Raw genomic sequence first — 23,650 nt, forward strand, 5'->3', positions numbered from 1 at the left:
TGTTCATTTCGTATCTTTACAAAGTTACTGTGAGGTATTTGTATTAGTTGGCCGATTCCAGCCGTAAAAAATTGAAATGAGCGTTTGGCGTCATTGTCCGGGAGGCCCATTACTGGGGAGGTCAGGCCGCCTTGGTGCAGGTCTCATTACATTCGACGCCACATTGGGCGACCTGCGCGCCGGATGGGGATGAAATGATGATGAAGAGAAGACGATACCCAGTGCCTGAGCGGAGAAAACCTCCGACCCAGCCGGGAATCGAACCCGGTCCCCTAGGACGGCAATCTTTCACGCTGACCACTCAGCTATCGGGGCGGACATTCCAGCTGTGATTGTTTGATATTATAAACAGAGAATACTAGGTTTTTCGTTTTGTGAAGTGCATAATTTTACATTTCTGAATGTTTAAAGTAACTTGCCAATCTTTGCAGCACTCTGAAATCTGACGGAACAACAATGCAGCTTCTTTCAGGCAGTACTTCGCTACAGATATTTTCATCATCTGCAAAAAGTCTGAGGTTACCATTAATAATGCCTGCAACGGCAATAACATGACATGAACAGGAAAGGTGCCAGCAGATATCGTTGGTGCAGACCCACAGTTACTCCTGCATCTGATAATGACTCTCCATCCAAGGTAACATGCTGTGTCGTCCCTACCAATAGAATCCTCAATCCAGTCCCAAACTTCCCTCGATACACCATATGATCGTACTTTCGACAATAAGCTTAGGTTTGATACTGACTCAAATGCTTTTCAGAAATCAACAATTACTGCATCTACCTGGTTGCCTTGATCCAGCCGAAATCCAGGCAGCGACTCTACTTGCAGCCAAAGCAGCAGGTTTCCCACCTTCTCTCTTTGACCAGCATGGCCAGTATAGAGCTCCACTACATTTCCAGACTATAGTCTCACTAAACGAGCCTTCTGAGACGGGTGTTACGATTAATCAAGCAAAACCCCCAGTTGGGAAACGGGGCCAAAATTAGTTGGTTACTGTCGAGGTGCAATTTACAATTTCTTTATTGATTACTTCAACCATTAAAAGTCATTTCTTTACCACTTGACCAGAAACAGATCCAAAAAAGCTAGCGTGCATGAGTGCCTTTTCAAAATAATTTACTTTCCAGTTAACGGCCAAGCCATTTCACTTAAAACCGGATTTGATAAAACATTTGGTAACAAATCAAAATTTTCCAAGTAATGAAATTAAAAAACTTTACTTTACCGTTAATGATGATGATGATGATGAGTCCCATACTTCTTTACAGAGCGTAGGGGAGCGACGCGGGAGAACCGCGCCGCCTTACTAGGCAAGGTCCTAGTGGAGGTGGTTTGCCATTGCCTTCCTCCGACCGTGATGGGAATGAAAGATGATTATGATGAAGACGACACAATAACACCCAGTCATCTCGAGGGAGGAAAAATTCCTGACCCCGCCGGGAATCGAACCCGGGACCCCGTGCTCGGGAAGCGAGAACGTAGCCACGCCATTTTACTTAAAACAGACTTTGATAAAGCACATAATTAAAACTTTCCAAGTAATGAAACAAAACACCAATTTGCATACAATTTCGCTACCGAGCATGTAGGGAGCCACTTCTTTTAAATTTTGGCACAACAAGATATTAAATTACAAGAGCTTGCTAACAGGGAGGTATCAACTCCGCCATCTCTCTCCCCACATCCACCACTGCTGGCGGCTCACCTCCAACAGCGCAACGCTACGCGCTGTTCACATCCAGCTGCCGCTGCCCAACACTACAATGGCGAGTATTACAACAATGCAAAGCAGCCACAGACTGCACACAGCACAGCCAGTGATTTTCATACAGAGATGGCGTTACCAATAAAAAAACCTAAACAGCTTACTTACATAGCCCCCATGCTCCCCACAAAAAATTTTACAAATTGTTTTGGACAGTGGCCAATAATGATTTGATAAATTTTTTTTATAATTACAATAACAAAGATATCAATTGCACACACTTATTGATACAATGTTGGTCAAAAGCTAAAATTTTCTCACAGTCCATAAAGACAGTCCTAATCATTCATCACAGTAACATTGCAGTGTTTTTCTCAAAGTCTGAGCAGTAAAAGAAAATGCACATGGAAGTAGTGGATTTCCATGCAGAGGTGGCGTTACCAATAAAAAAACCTAAACAGCCTACTTACAACTTCTTTTAAATTTTGGCACAACAAGATATTAAATTACAAGGGCTCGCTAACAGGGAGGCAGAACTCGCATTTTCTAAGGATGCCAAGTAGATTAAAACAATCAAAGTAAAGATACAGTCATTCACCTTTTACAATAACTAACAATTTTAGAGCCACGTAATATAAAAAAAAACCAATGAAAGGCAAACTTAATCTTTTTTAAACAGTAAAATACAACCATTTAACATTTTACAATTACTAACAACTTTAATATCATGTCCTGCCACCAAAATGTCCTGGGATAGAAATAATTAACCGACCGGGTGTAAGGGCGGCCACAATTGTCTCCCGAAGGACGCTCAGGCTAGAAGCGGACTAACAGACCCACAACGCCTCACTTTCAGCAATCACATCGACCTCACGCGACGTCATGGGAGGAGGAGGAATCAAATCAGGAACCATAATCCCTGCCCAAAAATACACTTCCTCCCAGGCAGTAGTAATAAGAAGTCAAAAGATCACTGTCTATAATTACACCGGCAGCAGGGACAGAAAATCCGAAAGCAGGAGGCCACAAGGCAGAAAAAATGTAATCTAAAACAATATTCCCTGCCCAAAAATACACTTCCTACCGGGCAGTACTAATAAGAAGCGGAAAAGATCACTGTCTAGAAATACACCGGCGACAGGGACAGGAAACCCGAACGCAGGAGGCAGAAAAGACGCTGGTTGCACAAACCAAAATTCTTCAATTAACATCTAAACCTTTAACCTACTTAACTTGCAGTTTATCAGAGAAACATCAGGCGAACTCCGATGCAAAGGTTCCTCACACCCGACCGTGTCCACGTCGCCAGCGTACCCAACAGGGCACAGTCACGCAGCCACGCGCTCTGTCACCGGAGCCCTCGTCTTCTCTGCACCCACGGCGGCGAAATACCACTCCTCAGGTTAGGCGAGTTACTAGTCCATCATTCCCGCCTCCAGACGGACAATTGAAAGACATCCGTTGCCGCTCCCACCAAGTAGTGAGTCGGAACTACAGCCGTGGCCCCCCGGGTGTTCACAGAAAGAGCTTACAGCCTTGTCCCGTCAACTCGTCCCACACGTCTCGCACCACCAGGACAGACCACGCGGCTTCTCGGAACAACAGCCAACTCTGCACCGCCACGCCACACCACGGTCTCATCGTACGACATTCTCTAATTCCCGATTTTAAAACCGACCGACTGACGTCACCGCTGGGGAACCAACCGGCCATCCCTCCAAAGATCTTATTCCCTTAGAAAAGCCTAACAGGAAGCAACGACTCTAAGATCGATAAGACCAGATACGCCGCCAGAGGGGAATCTCAACAGAATCGTAAGCAGCATAACGATAAATATGAAAGAATCAATTAACGATGGAATGGAAGAACAATCTTAACAGCGCGATATATGTTGAGAGCCGACACACGGCTCACCTACACCATATGCCTTTGGGAAACTTACTAGTCTACATCTACATCATTACTCTGCAATTCACATTTAAGTGCTTGGCAGAGGGTTCATCGAACCACAATCATACTATCTCTCTACCATTCCACTCCCGAACAGCGCTCGGGAAAAACGAACACCTAAACCTTTCTGTTCGAGCTCTGATTTCTCTTATTTTATTTTGATGATCATTCCTACCTATGTAGGTTGGGCTCAACAAAATAGTTTCGCATTCGGAAGAGAAAGTTGGTGACTGAAATTTCGTAAATAGATCTCGCTGCGACGAAAAACGTCTTTGCTTTACTGACTTCCATCCCAATTCGCGTATCATATCTGCCACACTCTCTCCCCTATTACGTGATAATACAAAACGAGCTGCCCTTTTTGCACCCTTTCGATGTCCTCCGTCAATCCCACCTGGTAAGGTTCCCACACCGCGCAGCAATATTCTAACAGAGGACGAACGAGTGTAGTGTAAGCTGCCTCTTTAGTGGACTCGTTGCATCTTCTAGGTGTCCTGCCAATGAAACGCAACCTTTGGCTCGCTTTCCCCACAATATTATCTATGTGGTCTTTCCAACTGAAGTTGTTCGTAATTTTAACACCCAGGTACTTAGTTGAATTGACAGCCTTGAGAATTGTACTATTTATCGAGTAATCGAATTCCAACGGATTTCTTTAGAAACTCATATGGATCACCTCACACTTATCGTTATTTAGCGTCAACTGCCACCTGCCACACCATACAGCAATCTTTTCTTCGGATGACCTTACTATACGGTAAATTACAGCATCATCTGCGAACACCCTAAGATAACTGTTCAGATTGTCACCCAGGTCATTTACACTCCTGGAAATTGAAATAAGAACACCGTGAATTCATTGTCCCAGGAAGGGGAAACTTTATTGACACATTCCTGGGGTCAGATACATCACATGATCACACTGACAGAACCACAGGCACATAGACACAGGCAACAGAGCATGCACAATGTCGGCACTAGTACAGTGTATATCCACCTTTCGCAGCAATGCAGGCTGCTATTCTCCCATGGAGACGATCGTAGAGATGCTGGATGTAGTCCTGTGGAACGGCTTGCCATGCCATTTCCACCTGGCGCCTCAGTTGGACCAGCGTTCGTGCTGGACGTGCAGACCGCGTGAGACGACGCTTCATCCAGTCCCAAACATGCTCAATGGGGGACAGATCCGGAGATCTTGCTGGCCAGGGTAGTTGACTTACACCTTCTAGAGCACGTTGGGTGGCACGGGATACATGCGGACGTGCATTGTCCTGTTGGAACAGCAAGTTCCCTTGCCGGTCTAGGAATGGTAGAACGATGGGTTCGATGACGGTTTGGATGTACCGTGCACTATTCAGTGTCCCCTCGACGATCACCAGGGGTGTACGGCCAGTGTAGGAGATCGCTCCCCACACCATGATGCCGGGTGTTGGCCCTGTGTGCCTCGGTCGTATGCAGTCCTGATTGTGGCGCTCACCTGCACGGCGCCAAACACGCATACGACCATCATTGGCAGCAAGGCAGAAGCGACTCTCATCGCTGAAGACGACACGTCTCCATTCGTCCCTCCATTCACGCCTGTCGCGACACCACTGGAGGCGGGCTGCACGATGTTGAGGCGTGAGCGGAAGACGGCCTAACGGTGTGCGGGACCGTAGCCCAGCTTCATGGAGACGGTTGCGAATGGTCCTCGCCGATACCCCAGGAGCAACAGTGTCCCTAATTTGCTGGGAAGTGGCGGTGCGGTCCCCTACGGCACTGCGTAGGATCCTACGGTCTTGGCGTGCATCCGTGCGTCGCTGCGGTCCGGTCCCAGGTCGACGGGCACGTGCACCTTCCGCCGACCACTGGCGACAACATCGATGTACTGTGGAGACCTCACGCCCCACGTGTTGAGCAATTCGGCGGTACGTCCACCCGGCCTCCCGCATGCCCACTATACGCCCTCGCTCAAAGTCCGTCAACTGCACATACGGTTCACGTCCACGCTGTCGCGGCATGCTACCAGTGTTAAAGACTGCGATGGAGCTCCGTATGCCACGGCAAACTGGCTGACACTGACGGCGGCGGTGTACAAATGCTGCGCAGCTAGCGCCATTCGACGGCCAACACCGCGGTTCCTGGTGTGTCCGCTGTGCCGTGCGTGTGATCATTGCTTGTACAGCCCTCTCGCAGTGTCCGGAGCAAGTATGGTGAGTCTGACACACCGGTGTCAATGTGTTCTTTTTTCCATTTCCAGGAGTGTATATAGATCAGGAACAGCAGAGGTCCCAGGACGCTTCCCTGGGGAACACCTGATATCACTTCAGTTTTACTCGATGATTTGCCGTCTATTACTACGAACTGCGACCTTCCTGACAGGGAATCACTAATGCAGTCGCACAACTGAGACGATACCTCATAGGCCCGCAGCTTGATTAGAAGTCGCTTGTGAGGAACGGTGTCAAAAGCTTTCCGGAAATCTAGAAATACGGCATCAACTTGAGATGCCCTGTCGATAGCGGCCATTACTTCGTGCGAATAAAGAGCTAGCTGCGTTGCACAAGGTCGATGTTTTCTGAAACCATGCTGATTACGTATCAATAGATCGTTCCCTCCGAGGTGATTCATAATGTTTGAATACAGTATATCTAGTCGTTATCTACAGCCTGTATCGCTTTGCAGGAGGTGCCGCCTGGGACCGCCGCCGCTGGTTGTGGTCTCCGTCCTGCTGCTGAGCCTGCCGGCACCGACGCTGGCGGTGTTCCCCTGCGTGCTGCAGGAGGGGACGATGCTGTGCGACTCGCGCAACCTGACGGCCGTGCCGGACCTCTCAGACCAGACCGCAGACAAGGTGACTGAGCTGCGGCTGGAGCGCAACGCCATCCGCGACGTGTCTGGAGGCCCGCTGGTCAACCTGACGGCACTGCGCCTCCTGTCGCTGGACTGGAACTCGCTAGCCGACCTTCCAGAGGACCTGCTCGACGGCAGCCCCGGGCTGGAAGTCCTCCAGGTCGGCTGGAATCGGCTGTCCGCGCTGCCGCCCCGGCTCTTCGACAACCTGGCCCAGCTCAGGGTACTGCGTGCCGCCAACAACCTCATCGTTGAGCTAGACAAGTAAGACACTCCCTGGTTAACCAGGAACTGCACTGCAACTGCAAAATTATCCATTCTATCACACAAAAAAGGCTTTCGTGGTTGGCTTTCTCCGTTGTTGATGAACGTTCTGGATTGTATAGCCGTTACAGCGTTGCTCTTAGGAGGCGAAAAGAAAAAGAATTGTTATTTTATATTTTTTTAAAAGTGTCGGAAAAGGGAAAATTTTGGTGCGCCACTTGGCAACAGTATCAGGGATTCATTACACTATTATAATAACAGACGTTGAGCATCAAATACCTGAATAAGAGCAGCATATTGATATATTTCAGATCGTTCGGAAGAAACATCATTTCTATGCATTTTTTTAGTCGCGATGTAGTCATACCCGGAACAACACACTGAACTCGCATTCGGGAGGACGACGGTCCAATCCCGCGTCCGGCCATCCTGATTTAGGTTTTCCGTGATTTCCCTCAATCGCTCCAGGCAAATGCTGGGATGGTTCCTTTGAAAGGGCACGTCCGACTTCCTTCCCCATCCTTCCCTAATCCGATGAAACCGATGACATCGCTGTTTGGTCTCTTCCCCCAAACAACCCAACCCGGAACAACACTAAGGGACCAGAAGATTTATAGACTTTAAAAGAAATGCAACACTACACAGTTAAAAAAAGAGTTGGTTCAGAAATAATAGGAAAACGATAATGTACTTTCTGCCTCATGCTGCGTTCGGCCCATCAGCGTGATGGTAATTTCTGGTGATGAACTAACACAAAATAATTATCATTCAAGTAAATGAGGAGATGGAAATCATCAAGGTTAATTTACTTAAATAAGCACAATCTTTAACACACTTTTTTAATACTACGTAGCTTTTCATATTAAATTACAAGAGATGACCATTGTGGTTAAATACTTTATACGTAAGTCAAAATGTCCTCTTGATGCTGTCTGTTCGTAATCAATTACAAGAAACTACATGTTTTCTGATTGGAAAAATAACAATTAGCATATTCACTCAAGATTTTCACATGATATATAAAATACCGTTGCGGAACGCAGCAAATCCGCGTCCGCCTTTCATGGAATACAAACAGTAAAAGGTGAGGCGGCAATTGCCTCATTTGTCTTGAAACATCAAAATTCTTTTTTATGTCATTAATAGATACATGTACATAGAGATTTACAGGCACCGCACAAGAATGGCCGAGATAAAGAATAATACATTCTGTCCCTCCTATGCGATGGTTCGTTTCTTTTGCTTTACAATTGTTCGATAACTTTAGGCCATCAGGCGTGTACTATTGAGCGTATATTAATGATTGTGAGGCGAAAATTACTAATATTACACCGTGGTCCACGAAACTGTTCAGTTACTGATATTTCATTCAGAGCTGTGCTAGATATTTTCAGAGGAACTCCTGGTTCCGCTGACTCAGAGGAACCAGGGCCCTTTGAAGATACCCAGCACAGCTCTGGAGCAACTGGCAGAAACTAAACAGGTCCACGGACCATGGCCATACAACCCAGAAGATCCACCAGAAACGAATTTATTTTACACACACACACACACACACACACACACACACACACACACACACACTTTTATTTTGCGGTGGGTCAAAGGGCAAATTTGACACGGAAATAAACTGAAAATATTCGTAATACCCGGTTCCAACTAAATTGTTCAGCATGTATTATTTGGATGTCAAGTGAATGCCAGAAGTGGAAATCCCCTCCCAAATATTAAGAACTGGGAACTATTCTGCCCTTGCCACTAGGACATTTGGGTGAAGCTAATGGCGTCCTACAATGACCCACTGTGCTCTCACAAGAAGAGACTGAAATTTGTAAATAATCCCACCCCATCATATTTCTCTCTCTCTCTCTCTCTCTCTCTCTCTCTCTCTCTCTCTCTATCTATCTATCTATCTGTTATCTATCTATCACACACGCACATAAGCGAACAATATTTTTATATCTGTCTAGGTCAGAGAACAACATTGTCCCTGAAGTTAATTGTGTCCAATCCTGTCTCCATAACCCAGTGGTCTGCACAGCTGGCTGCCGGTCCCTGGACCTGGATTCCATTCCCAATACTGTTTGGGACTATTCGTTGGTGGGAGGACTGTTAAGGGGTGCACTAAACTCTTTGAGGCCAATTGAGGATGAGACGCCCTGCTACACCTGCAGGACAGGACAAGAAGTAGCAATTGTGGAAGGGGGCATGAATGAGTGGCTGTCAGTTACACTGCAGACACAACACTTTATTTAGTTGTCCAAACATTACAGCGCGATTTCTAAGCTTGACTATGGACAGAAAACGTTTTTAATTCTAAAACGGCTGAAGGCTCATGAATTAAATACAACTGGTGTATTTTTTTTTTTTTGTTTTTTTTTTTTTTTTTTGAGACAGAAGGCTCTATACTTTAACCTTAATAGTATTTAAGGCCAAGCGATGTAAGACTTGACTAGTAGAATAGGTTAAGTTTTTTTAAAAGCAGCTGAAGGCCGACAATTTTAAAACAACATAACTACAATAACCTTTCAATAGGCAGAAGACCCAAGCTTTATGACGAATAAGAAACCTTACTCGAAAATGGCTCAAAGCGTTTGTTGAAAACTGCAACCAATTTTCCAAGGCAGAAGGCGCAAAGCTTTTAACCTTAAATAGTATTTAAGCCCAAGTGATGTAAGACTTGATAAGTAAGAATTCAAAATTTTGAAGGCCCATCATTTTAAGAACAATACAACTATGATACATTTTCAACAGGCAGAAAGCCGCAGCTTTATCTTCCAAAAGGTAAAACTTGATAAGTACGATCCTTAAAACTTAAAGCTGCTGAACGCCGATGCTTTACAACAATACAATAAATTTTTAACTGGCAGAAGGCCCAAGCATTATCATCAAACAGTGTAAGATTTGCTCAATTTAAAAAAAAAAAACTTTATTTTGAAACGGATGAAGGCCTTTCATTTTAAAAACACAATTACAAGAATACACATTCCAATCATCGGCTATGAGCCATTAAAAAATACACATTTCAACGCCAACAAGAAAGGCAGTATAGGCAATGGCGCTCAGAAGTTTCCAGGGGGCTCGGTCTGTCCTTGAGATCTTAACGTTCGCTTAGATGAGACAAGAAGTCGGCCCAGCTATACTCGATCCGCCAGTAACACAACCAAGAGACAGTCAGGGACGCACCGATAGGACTTGCTAACCACCGACCAGTATACGAGAATTCCAAAGCCAAAACGTAACAGACATAGCCGCCCGCAACCAAAAATACATTAAGCTGTCAAAAACCACACACCATGTTGGACAGTTAAACAGGTGAGAAAATGGCACTGCCTGAATTTACGTCAGTGACAGGGCAGGTAACCGGAACACTATAACGGCCACAAGGCAGAAAATTCCGCTGGTGCACTTGAATTTCAGACCGACAAATATGGTTAATTCCACCACACAGTGGCTAAATCTTCACCAACTCGAACACTTGCTATTGCTCCCAGGAATACCGCCAACAGTGAACCACAAGCCAAAGGGCCAACGTGAACAGACGTGGCTTCGGTAATAAAATCACCACTCCATGGAAGTTGAGTCGGTGAGCCACGAACCCCGTAGCACTCAGAACGGCCCCCACAAGCTCTGACACTGCGTAGAGATCGCGAGCGGGCCCGGCCGGCTGCGACTCACAGAGACTTGCTTGCCGATCCGCTCCAACCGACTGGGTGGCCGCACACCGCCAAGCCGGAACTACACTCCTGGAAATTGAAATAAGAACACCGTGAATTCATTGTCCCAGGAAGGGGAAACTTTATTGACACATTCCTGGGGTCAGATACATCACATGATCACACTGACAGAACCACAGGCACATAGACAGGCAACAGAGCATGCACAATGTCGGCACTAGTACAGTGTATATCCACCTTTCGCAGCAATGCAGGCTGCTATTCTCCCATGGAGACGATCGTAGAGATGCTGGATGTAGTCCTGTGGAACGGCTTGCCATGCCATTTCCACCTGGCGCCTCAGTTGGACCAGCGTTCGTGCTGGACTTGCAGACCGCGTGAGACGACGCTTCATCCAGTCCCAAACATGCTCAATGGGGGACAGATCCGGACATCTTGCTGGCCAGGGTAGTTGACTTACACCTTCTAGAGCACGTTGGGTGGCACGGGATACATGCGGACGTGCATTGTCCTGTTGGAACAGCAAGTTCCCTTGCCGGTCTAGGAATGGTAGAACGATGGGTTCGATGACGGTTTGGATGTACCGTGCACTATTCAGTGTCCCCTCGACGATCACCAGTGGTGTACGGCCAGTGTAGGAGATCGCTCCCCACACCATGATGCCGGGTGTTGGCCCTGTGTGCCTCGGTCGTATGCAGTCCTGATTGTAGCGCTCACCTGCACGGCGCCAAACACGCATACGACCATCATTGGCACCAAGGCAGAAGCGACTCTCATCGCTGAAGACGACACGTCTCCATTCGTCCCTCCATTCACGCCTGTCGCGACACCACTGGAGGCGGGCTGCACGATGTTGGGGCGTGAGCGGAAGACGGCCTAACGGTGTGCGGGACCGTAGCCCAGCTTCATGGAGACGGTTGCGAATGGTCCTCGCCGATACCCCAGGAGCAACAGTGTCCCTAATTTGCTGGGAAGTGGCGGTGCGGTCCCCTACGGCACTGCGTAGGATCCTACGGTCTTGGCGTGCATCCGTGCGTCGCTGCGGTCCGGTCCCAGGTCGACGGGCACGTGCACCTTCCGCCGACCACTGGCGACAACATCGATGTACTGTGGAGACCTCACGCCCCACGTGTTGAGCAATTCGGCGGTACGTCCACCCGGCCTCCCGCATGCCCACTATACGCCCTCGCTCAAAGTCCGTCAACTGCACATACGGTTCGCGTCCACGCTGTCGCGGCACGCTACCAGTGTTAAAGACTGCGATGGAGCTCCGTATGCCACGGCAAACTGGCTGACACTGACGGCGGCGGTGCACAAATGCTGCGCAGCTAGCGCCATTCGACGGCCAACACCGCGGTTCCTGGTGTGTCCGCTGTGCCGTGCGTGTGATCATTGCTTGTACAGCCCTCTCGCAGTGTCCGGAGCAAGTATGGTGGGTCTGACACACCGGTGTAAATGTGTTCTTTTTCCCATTTCCAGGAGTGTATAAGCACCAGACCAAAGGTGGTATACGGTGCAATTATCGATACACACCGCTGCTGCCACACGTAGAAAGAGAAAGAACCACGGCATATCTGCAATAACTGCGGGAAACCATATGCAGAGTAACAGCCAAGTTTTAAAGCAACGCATAAGCTGCGGTCAGCATGGCTCAGAGGAGCTACTCGACCGAGCTGTAATGGTCTAGGTGATGAGAACTTACAACGGCATGGAGAGTGTCCCTCCATACCACATCAAACGACGCTATTGGCAGAGGACGACATGGCGGCTGGTCGGCACCGATGCACCCGCCAAAGCCTGTGGGCAGAGTTTACGTTACGTTACGAAACCGTTGGTACTCACCAATCTTTTCGGGAGGTTTCCCTTGGTTGTAATGGAAATGCCGGAATGGTTTATTCTCTCCAATACGGGAAGCCTTCTGTCCCACTACTAGTTCGTCAACAGACTGATAGAAATGAACTTAGATTTTATGAAGGGCCATATATCAAAGAGCCTAATCCGCTTCTTGGAACAGAGAATGCAAAGTACACAAAAAGCAAATTAAAAAGATCAATTAAATAATCTAGAATGATAATGAATGTGTATAATACATAGTAAAAAATACACATATATAAATAAATACATTTTGTCTTTTTTATTTCATTTTAAATAACTTCAGGAAGTTGATCAATCAACCACATACACAACTCACAAACTTAAGACAAAATTTAATTGACTTTCCATCTTATATAGGACATAAAAGTATTGACAGTTCAAAATTAATATCTGTACATTTCGTTTTCATAAATACAAAGTCATTCAAGACTATGTCTTTTAGTCAAGCTGGTTCCTAAACCAACTAAATTATGAAACCAAGTAGATAACAATCACAAATTTAAAATATCGATGATATCTTCTGGTACAGGCCTATAAATACAGGGTGTTTAAAAATTAATTACACTAAAACAAACTTTAATTATGAAAAAGGAAAATAACTTGCAGAAAGGTTTGACACAGCAATTAATGCAGTTTTCCTTCCAATTTTATTGACGACGTATCTGCTAGAGAGCAAGCGCATTGAGTTATTCCAACAGCCATCGTGGAGTCGTATGACTGTGCAAAGCGTGCACATAATTATTTACTGTTTCATGAATCCAAACCTGCTACTACAGTCCAGAGACAATTCAGGAGTAAATATCGAAAGACACCGCCTGAAAGACAATTGGTACGACCTTTTTACGGAAACTGGCTGTGTGTCACACGGGACGCCGGGTCAGGGATGGCCAGCAGCTGTAACTCGCATATCGTACCTGGACGTGCTTGAACTTCCAAATGGTTCAAATGGCTCTAAGCACTATGGGACTTAATATCTGAGGTCATCAGTCCCCTGGACTTAGTACTTAAACCTAACTAAAGACACCACACACATCCATGCCGGAGGCAGGAGATTCGAACCTGCGACTGTAGCAGCCGCGCGGTTCCGGACTGAAGCGCCTACAACCGCTCGGCCACAGCGGCCGCCGCTTGAACTTTACTTAATGCCCAGTTACAACATGAAATGGACACAGAATTGACTTTCTATCAAGATGGCAAGCCACCACATTGTCAACGTGAAGTTGTCGTATATTTTTGTAGGAATGTGCCGACTTGAATTGGACGTGGTGTAGCAATACCGGCATCACCTGATTAACCTCAGTGCTGTTACACTAAGACAGTGTGTTTGTTCCGCCGCTCCCTGGAAGCGTAGGCGAGCTGCGGCGAGAGATAACAGCACAAGCAATGGTCGCCATACATGAAGACTTGCTTCATAGGATTTGACAGGAACCTGATTACACATGGGACATTTGTCGTGTTACAAGAGGTAGCCACGTTGTAGTATTGTAAATATAGCTTCAAGATACTCGTATACTGCTTTTAGTGTTGTATCAAACATTTCTGTAAGTTGTTTACGTTTCTCACAATTAAAGGTACGTTTTGTGTAACTAAGGCCTTGCCGCAGTGGATACATCGGTTCCCGTCAGATAACCGAAGTTAAGCGCTGTCGGGCGTGGCCGGCACTTGGATGGGTGACCATCCGGGCCGCCATGCGCTGTTGCCATTTTTCGGGGTGCACTCAGCCTCGTGATGGCAACTGAGGAGCTACTCGACCGAATAGCAGCGGCTTCGGTCAAAGAAAACCATCATCATGACTGGGAGTGCGGTGTGCTGACCACACGCCCCTCCTATCCGCGTCCTCATCTGAGGATGACACGGCGATCGGATGGTACCGATGGTCCACTTGTGGCCTGAAGACGGAGTGCTGTTGTGTAACTAATTTCTAAATACCCTGTATATTTACTGGTTCGATAGCTCTCTATAATATTCTTGCCAGCGCCGATTGGATGCGTAAGCTTTTAAGACAATTGTTCGCTAATTCTAACACTTATTGCCATTGCCACCTTCGGAAATATGACGATGATAAAATTTTCCGAAAGTCTTACGAGAACTCTCCAGACTCATAGACCCAAAAAACCGTCTCGTTTGCTTGCCTATTCACCCAATAACTTCAGAAATTCCGAAGGAACGTTACCTACCCCTTCTCCATTTTTAATGGCATATTTCCTGAAAATTGCAGATTTCTAATACTGGATCTCCTATATTCTTCTATTACGCCATCAGACAAACGATTTCCCTCGTAGATATCTGCAACTTATACTTTCCCCTCTCTTCTGAGTTTAACAGTACATTGCCTTTTGCACTCTTAGCCAATGGAAGTATTAATTCTGTTACTCAAAATTTGCTATCAGTTACCTTCAGCTACAACTACATGCATACTCCACAAGCCACCTGACGGTGTGTGGTGGGGGGTACCTTGAGTACCTCTATCGGTTCTCCCTTCTATTCCAGTCTCGTATTGTTCGTGGAAAAAAAGATTGTCGCTATGCCTTTGTGTGGGCTTTAATCTTTCTAATTTTATCCTCATGGTCTCTTCGCGAGATATACGTAGGAGGGAGCAACATACTGCTTGACTCATCGGTGAGCCGGCCGGAGTGGCCGAGCGGTTCTAGGCGCTACAGTTTGGAACCGCGCGACCGCCACGTTCTCAGGTTCGAATCCTGCCTCGGGCATGGATGTGTGTGATGCCCTTAGGTTAGTTAGGTTTAAGTAGTTCTAAGTTTTAGGGGACTGATGACCACAGCAGTTAAGTCCCATAGTGCTCAGAGCCATTTGAACCATTTGACTTCTCGGTGAAGGTATGTTCTCGAAACTTCAACAAAAGCCTGTACCGAGCTACTGAGCGTCTCTCTTGCAGAGTCTTCCACTGTTTATCTATCATCTCCGTAACGCTTTCGCGATTACTAAATGATCCTGTAATGAAGCGCGCTGCTCTCCTTTGGATCTTCTCTATCTCTTCCATATCACTCCTAATGCCTACTCCCAGATAATTTATGGAATTAACTGCTTCCAGTTGCTGACCTGCTATAATGTAGCTAAATGATAAAGGATCTTGCTTTCTATGAATTCGCAGCACATTACACTTGTCTACATAGAGATTCAATTGCCATTCCCTGCACCATGTGTCAATCCGTTGCAGATCCTCCTGCATTTCAGTACAGTTTTCCATTGTTACAACCTCTCGATATACTACAGCATCATATGCAAAAAGCCTCAGTGAACAACCGATGTTATTAACAAGGTCGTTTATACTGTGAATATTAACGGTCCTACGACACTCCCCTGCGGCACACCTGAAATCACTCTTACTCCGGAAGACTTCTATCCATTGAGAATGACCTGCTGCGTTCTGGTATCTAGGAACTCTTCAATCACACAAGTGGTCTGATAGTCCATATGCTCTTACTTTGATCATTAAACGACTGTGGGGAACTGTATCAAACGCCTTGCGGAAGTCAAGAAACACGGCATCTATGGACCTCTGAGTCTCGTGGACGAATAGCGCGAGCTGGGTTTCACACGATCGTCTTTTTCGAAACCCATGCTTATTCCTACATAGTAGATTTCTAGTCTCCAGAAAAGTCATTATACTCTAACATAATACGTGTTCCAAAATTCTACAACTGACCGACGTTAGAGATATAGGTCTATAGTTCTGCACATCTGTTCGACGTCCCTTCTTGATAACGGGGATGACCAGAGCCCTTTTCCAATCTTTTGGAACGCTACGCTATTCTAGAGACCTACGGTACACCGCTGCAAGAAGAAGGGATAGTTCCTTCGCGTACTCTGTGTAAAATCGAACTGGTATCCCATCAGGTCCACCGGCCTTTCCTTTTTTGAGCGATTCGAATCGTTTTGCTATCCCTCTGTCATCTATTTCGATATCTACCATTTTGTCATCTATGCGACAAACTAGAGAAGGAACTAGAGTGCAGTCTTCCTCTGTGAAACAGCTTCGGAAAGAGATTTTTAGTGTTTCGGCCTGTAGTCTGTTATCCTCTGTTTCAGTACCATTTTGGTCACAGAGTGGACATTTTCTTTTGATCCACCTACCGCTCTGACATAAGAGCAAAATTTCTTAGGATTTTCTGCCAAGTCAGTACATAGAACTTTACTTTCGATTTCGTTGAACGCCCTCTCGCATAGCGCTCCCCACACTACATTTCGCTTCGTGTAATTTTTGTTTGTCTGCAAGGCTTTGGCTATGTTTATGTTTGCTGTGAAGTTCCCTTTGCTTCCGTAGCAGTTTTCTAACTCGGTTGTTGTTCCACGTTGGCTCTTTTCCATCTCTTATGATCTTGCTTGGCACATACTCATCTAATGCATATTGTAGGATGGTTTTGAACTTTGTCCACTGATCCTCAACACTATCTGTACTTGAGGTAAAACTTTTGTGTTGAACCATCAAGTACTCTGAAATCTGCTTTTTATCACTTTTGCTAAAGAGAAAAATCTTCCTACCTTTTTTAATATATCTGTTTACGTCTGAAATCACCGATTCTGTAACCGCTTTGTGATCGCTGATTACGTGTTCTACTATGGACAAACTGCACATTGCAGTACCTGACCTGAAATAATCTGTCAGTCAGATCGAAACAAGTAATCATTATTGAAAGAAGTGGTGACACAGACAATGTTTCAAATTTCATTATTGAGACCTTGATTCCTGAGACTATGATTCCTGAGACATGGCTCAAATTCTAAAAATAAAGATTTTTTGAATTGCCATCAAGATCTTCCGCGATGAAGCTGACCAACTTTCAGGTTGATGGCTGCAGTTACTTTGAGTACGTCTTTCCACAACTTCACCAGACTTTATTGTCAGTCTGATACTACACACAGACACAGATTTGCGTTGGTTTCCACGAAAGCGACAGCGCTACGGAGATTCGTAAATGTCACAGACATTCGCTGAAGAAAGGCTTCGGTTCAGTACGCAGTAGTCCCGAAGCCAACAGAAAAGCCGGAAGCATAAATTCTCCGGTACAAACACAGAAAGCACTTTACTGCAGGTTACGCACATACCGAGAAATGAGACAATGCGTACTTGCGGCGTGTGTTCCATAGCGAAGTCACGAAAAGGTATCAACTTTTTACACCAGTCGTATACCGTTTCCGTTACACAGTAAGAGTGTCGTAAAACACACATTTGTGACATGTCTGAAACTCGTTCAACAACACCCGGTAATTTTGTAAATCTAACAAGGGGAGGCCGCCAATTGTGAAATTCAGATTCGATTCATACTGCGCATAATAAAAGCTCATGGCCAGAGGTGTAATGTGGCAAACCACCAAGATGCACTTCTCAGCCGTTGTCGAGAAAATAGACAGTTAAAAGAAACCGTTGCGGTGAAATACTCTCTACGATAAATAGTTTTCTACAGCGTCGTGGCGCAGCGGTAAGCGCTCGGGCTCGTAATCCGAAGGTCGCCGGAGCGTGAGCAACACTACAATCGCAATTCAATTTTGACCTTTGTTGTGGTAGGGTTGTTAGAAACAATGTACGAATTTGATGCCCAACTACACTCCTCAAGTGATCTGGTGCTGCCCCCCCTCCCTCCCCCCCTCCCCCCTTGCTTTCGATTCCACTTTCGAATGATACATGAGAAGACCTCTACTTTTTCCAATTTTCCTGTCGCGGCAATTTCGCGAGACGTATGTGTGAGACTGTGAAACGTTGCCCAATTCTTCTTTGAATGAACGGTTTCGAAACTGTGCAGTACACTTCTGCCTGATTCGCAAAACGTGCGTTGTAACACCTGTCTCTGGGGTTTGATGAGTACCCTTGGTGCTCTTGCGACGATCTTACGTAAATAAATAAATTGTCCAGATTATAAGTACCAGAAAGTCTCAAACAAAGGGATCCGTTCCGAAGTCGGTACAAAACCCGAACTGCAACGATTTTCTTTTTTATTCGAAAGTGTTGCAAATGCTGATTATTTTTTACTTTATATGAAATTACACTTATTGATTGTAACAGAATGAATAAAAATAATGGCACTTGGTGACGAATGATCGTGTATGTTGGTAACGTTCATACAAAAGAAATTATTTTGTATTATGGTAATCGGACTTCAATAATAAACGAAAGAGCGCTTATGGCTTTCGCCGTTCCATTGTTGTCTCACCAAACACGTCGCTTCCATCTTAATTTAAATGGCCAGAAATTACTTGCATTATTTAATTAAAACAGAAGAACTGAGAGGATTGTCGTTTTACAAAATGAAAGACGTTTTAAACTCAGTATTCCAGTTGTCATTTGCAAAAAGCTACAGCTAATAGAACACAAGAAGAAAAACTCGTTCACATGCAGAACAAATAAATTTTCGGAGAACAAAGATTGCTTTAATATCAGTGGGTACAGATATTAATTTCTTCAAGACTTTGCCTTTCCATAAGTAAAACCTAGTGAAATACTTCTTTGTTGTTCACTGAATGGAATAGGCATAGTCTCACAAACATTTTGAATGAATTAAAATTAACAATTGTTACGTGCCAGTCTAAAAGCAGAGCAGAATAGCAATTGACATTAATACTATAACGTTCCGCACCGAATATTCAATCAGACGTATAAGTACGCCCTTGCTTCTTTATGAAAAGGTATGTTAAAGATCCTAGACAAAACGTGCCTATCAAGTTTACCTCTTCTATTGATCTAACCTTGTGAGAGTACCAGACTTACAATACTATCCCATTATAATACAGTGCTAAGTTGATAAAGGAACCTTTGAACATTTACATGCTTCCAGTTCGACTTTTGCGTCGGCGCCACTGCTGGAGACTGTGGACTTACGCAGCAACATGTTGACGTCACTGGAGCCTGGGACGTTCACCGGCCTCAAGAACCTCAAGGAGGTCATCCTCGAAGATAACCACCTGTCCTTGCTTCCACCAAAGACCTTCGGAAGCAACCCCAACTTCGTGACCTTGATGCTGGGCAAGAACAGTCTGACAGAGGTGAGGAGTCGCATAAATTTACTGTCTAGCAGCTAGCCAAGGCGAGTAAACGCGGAACTTACATGGTTTTTGGGGAAAATATTCGCACATAAATATCCAAAATTAATATTTCACTCTGCAGTGAGTGAGTGAGCGAGTGAGTGGGAGAGAGAGAGAGAGAGAGAGAGAGAGAGAGAGGGTGGGAGGAAGGAATAGAAACAGAGAAAGATAGAGAATGAGAAAGAGGAGAGTTAGTAAGACTGGAGGGAAAATTAAAGAGAGGAGGGAGAGTGAGAGAGACAGGTGTGGAAGAGAGAGTGGAAAATGTGAAAGAGGAAACTGGGTAAAATAGGGAGAGAGGAGAAGGAAAACAGGTGACTGGACAGATGTATGAAAGGGAAGGGAAACCATACAATAGTTTGAAACTATGATTAAAATTGTCACACCAGCGGTGAAAACCTGAATTCTTGCCTCTTGTAGTATGATAGGGTATTATTTTCCACCTAACCTTCGATGCCACATCAATGACGATTACGAATTGTATGAGACGACAAAGGCAAAAAATATGGAATATGGGATTGTACAAGAAGTCTGGTCTGGCTTCTAACAGGGGTAGCCAGGAATTCAGCTCGCAAGATGTGACTTAGCTTGAGTGGGACAGCGCACAGCCTCGCTGCACATTTCCCCCACCACCATTCTATCTGTCTGAAAGTGAGGAGGGGGGAGAGGGGAAAACTGAGAATGCACCGAACTTAGATGACAATTCAGAAGCATTGCATAGGATTTGGTTTTATATTTCATATTTCTCAACAACACAGATAACAAACAAAACAAATTTTGAGGATATTCTTTTTTGCAACTCTGAGGACAAGATTTTTATCTGTTACAAGCTGTTGGCATACAGGCAGACGTAGAAAATTACACATATGTTCGCACTCAGGTAAAGGTGACTCATTTCGTTCCTTAATGGACAAAAGGTATTTCACACACATGTTGATCGAAATATTGCAGCACTTTCATAACTTCATTTTGGGGAAAACTATGTAGATATCCTGTACAGGTTTTTAAAGTGAAACGATTACTCTTTAAAACGGTAATTACAGTGCAGATCAGATAGTTACATCCGCAAATGGAAGCAAAATTTCCTTGTAATTCTTTCAAGGTCACAATGAATTCTTCAGACCTCCCGTTTCATTTAACGCCAGTGAGCTTACGGGACTGGACTGTGTCGGTATTTATCCCTTCTACAATGCGGTTTTCTTCTGAAATGCATCCTCATCAAATCAGAAATAAGTATTTTTAGCATATTGCAGCCCCATCAGTAACTGTGAGAGATTAATATATTGAAAAATCCGCCTCAGTTGCGAAAATTTTCTGGTCTTTACCCAGGTTTCGGCTAGATTATATCTAGCCTTCTTCAGAAGCATAAAATTACTATAACATGCCAAAGTAAGGCACAGTCAACATTAAAAATTAAAACCTGTAGTACCGTGGTACCATATCGAATTAAAACATGGTACACCGTCCGCTTATAGTAACCTCTCAAAACTCTGGCATCTCAGGGGCTAGTGTAATTGGTTAATAGAAACCATAAAAAAATGCAAGGAAGTATGTTTTTTAACACAAACCTACGTTTTTTTTAAACGGAAGCCCGTTAGTTTTGTTGGCACATCTCAACATATAAGCAAATACGTAATCAGTGCCGTTTGTTGCATTGTAAAATGTTAATTACACCCGGAGATATTGTAACCTAAAGTTGACCCTTGAGTACCACTCCTCCGCTGTTCGATCGTGTGTAACGGAGAGCACCGAATTACGTAGGGATCCAAAGTGAACGGTGATGGACCTTAGGTACAGAAGAGACTGGAACAGCACATTACGTCCACATGCTAACACCTTTCTATTGGTCTTTTTCACTGACGCACATGTACATTACCATTAGGGGTGAGCTACACGTACACACTTGGTTTCCGTTTTCAATTACGGAGTGGAATAGTGTGTCCAGACATGTCAGGCCATTAGATGTTCAATGTGGTGGCCTTCATTTGCTGCACACAATTGCAATCTCTGGCGTAATGAATGTCGTACACGCCGCAGTACATCTGGTGTAATGTCGCAGCAGGCTGCCACAATACGTTGTTTCATATCCTCTGCGGTTGTAGACACATTACGGTACACATTCTCCTTTAACGTACCCCACAGAAAGAAGTCCAGAGGTGTAAGATCAGGAGAATGGGCTGGCCAATTCATGCGTCCTCCACGTCCTATGAAACGCTCGTCGAACATCCTGTCAAGGCTCAGCCTAGTGTTAATTGCGGAATGTGCAGGTGCACCATCATGCTGATACCACATACGTCGACGCGTTTCCAGTGGGACATTTTCGAGCAACGTTGGCAGACCATTCTGTAGAAACGCGATGTATGTTGCAGCTGTTTGGGCCCCTGCAATGAAGTGAGGACCAATGAAGTGGTCGCCGATGATTCCGCACCATACATTTACAGTCCAAGGTCGCTGTCGCTGTACCTGTCTGAGTCAGCGAGGATTGTCCACGGACCAGTAATGCATGTTCCGTAGATTCACTGCCCCGTGGTTTGTGAAACCCGCTTCATCGGTAAACAGGTAGAACTGCAACACATTCTCTGTTAATGCCCATTGACAGAATTGCACTCGATGATTAAAGTCATCACCATGTAATTGCTGATGTAGCGACACATGAAACGGGTGAAAGCGGTGACGATGCAGTATGCGCATGGCACTACATTGACTCAGTCCACCGGCTCTCGCAATGTCCCGTGTACTCGTGTGTGGGTTCATGGCAACAGCAGCTAACACACGAACTGCACCCGCTTCTCCTGTGACGGGCCTGTTACGGACCCGTTTGCGTGCTACGACCATACCTGTTGCATACAGTTGGCGGTAGATGTTTTGCAATGTGCGGCACGTTGGATGCTCTCTGTCCGGGTACCGTTCTGCATACACCCTGCAGGCTTCAGCTGCATTTCGTCGACACTCGCCGTAGATGAGTATCATCTCCGCCTATTCAGAGTTCGAATACACCATGGTCACAGTTCCTATAACACTACACTATCACAGACGTCTGGTAACACGGTGTACTACAGTTGGTCTGCGTGCGGAGACGAATGCAGAATAAGAATAGCAGCAAGCGCTACATGCGGACACTGCGACAGCTAGACCAAACCACAACAGTGCACTACAACCACGCTCGTAAACACGGTCGTCATCGTAAACACGTCCCTGCAGATGCTGCTCGCCGACCGTGGCCCGTGTTTTACAACACGCAACTGAACGTCGGAGGTTTCAAGCTTCAACTTTAGGTTACAATATCTCCGGGTGTAATTAACATTTTACAATGCAACAAACGGCACTGATTACGTATTTGTTTTTATGTTCAGATGTGCTAACAAAACTAACGTGGTTCCATTTAAAAAAACGTAGGTTTGTGTTCAAAAACATACTTCCGTGCATTTTTTTTTTGTTTGTATTAACCAATTACACTAGCCCCTCTCCTCACGTTCGGTCTGTGGAATCGGTTCGTCAGTATTTGATGTGGTTTACGAAATGTATCCAGCGGTAACGTTAGGTGACTCACCCTGTATATATATTTTTAACTTCTGAGGTCATCAGTCCCCTAGAACTTAGAACTACTTAAACCTAACTAACCTAAGGACGTCACACACATCGATGCCCGAGGCAGGATTCGAACTTGCGAGTGTAGCGGTCGCGCCGTTCCAGACTGAAGCGCCTAGAACCGCTTGGCCACACAGGCCGGCCTAGAAGAAGACAAACAACCACAACCATACCAACTAAACGATACCGTTCGGCCTGCAACAGAGGGTGTTAGCCTACGAACAGCACCAATGCGAGCCACAGCACGGCTCAGAATGAATGTCAGTTACGGAAACAATGATCGTGTGGAACCTAGCTCGCTTTGCTCGTCCATGAGGCAAGGAAAGTAGCAGATGCAGACACCCAGGTGGAGGCGGTGTTTCTGGTCTTCCCTCAGGTGTTACAGTTCCGCATTGCCGCCTAATGCACACAATACGACTGTATAGAATATCACACTAACTGTATGGTTGTATTGAAGAATTTCTCGGAAACATAACACAGCATGTCATTCTCAATGGAGAGAAGTGTCCAGACATAAAATTAGCTTTGGGCATATCCCAAGGGAGTGTCACAGGTCAATTGGAACTGTAATTGATCTCTTCAGAAATATTTTGAATGTTAGTGACAACGGTAACAATAAATGTAAATGACCTATTGTAGGTCGTCGGAAGTTCTAAGAGGCTTTTCGCGGATGAGGGTGTTACATACAGAGACGTGGTAATGTAGGAAGTTCCGGAG

At 45.4% G+C, this 23,650-nt stretch overlaps 1 protein-coding gene across 1 annotated transcript in view; it reads left to right on the forward strand.

Annotated features, from left to right (window-relative positions):
• LOC126215177 (leucine-rich repeat-containing protein 15-like) overlaps positions 1–23,650 on the forward strand; it is a 202,403-nt gene that overhangs the window by 112,583 nt on the left and 66,170 nt on the right. The window contains exons 2-3 of the mRNA XM_049941843.1: positions 6,324–6,755; positions 19,099–19,306. Coding sequence (XP_049797800.1) covers positions 6,324–6,755; positions 19,099–19,306 — 640 coding nt within the window. The remainder of the gene's footprint in view (positions 1–6,323; positions 6,756–19,098; positions 19,307–23,650) is intronic.

Source organism: Schistocerca nitens, chromosome 12 (assembly GCF_023898315.1).
Source record: "Schistocerca nitens isolate TAMUIC-IGC-003100 chromosome 12, iqSchNite1.1, whole genome shotgun sequence".
In the NCBI taxonomy this organism is placed as follows: Eukaryota; Metazoa; Arthropoda; class Insecta; order Orthoptera; family Acrididae; genus Schistocerca; species Schistocerca nitens.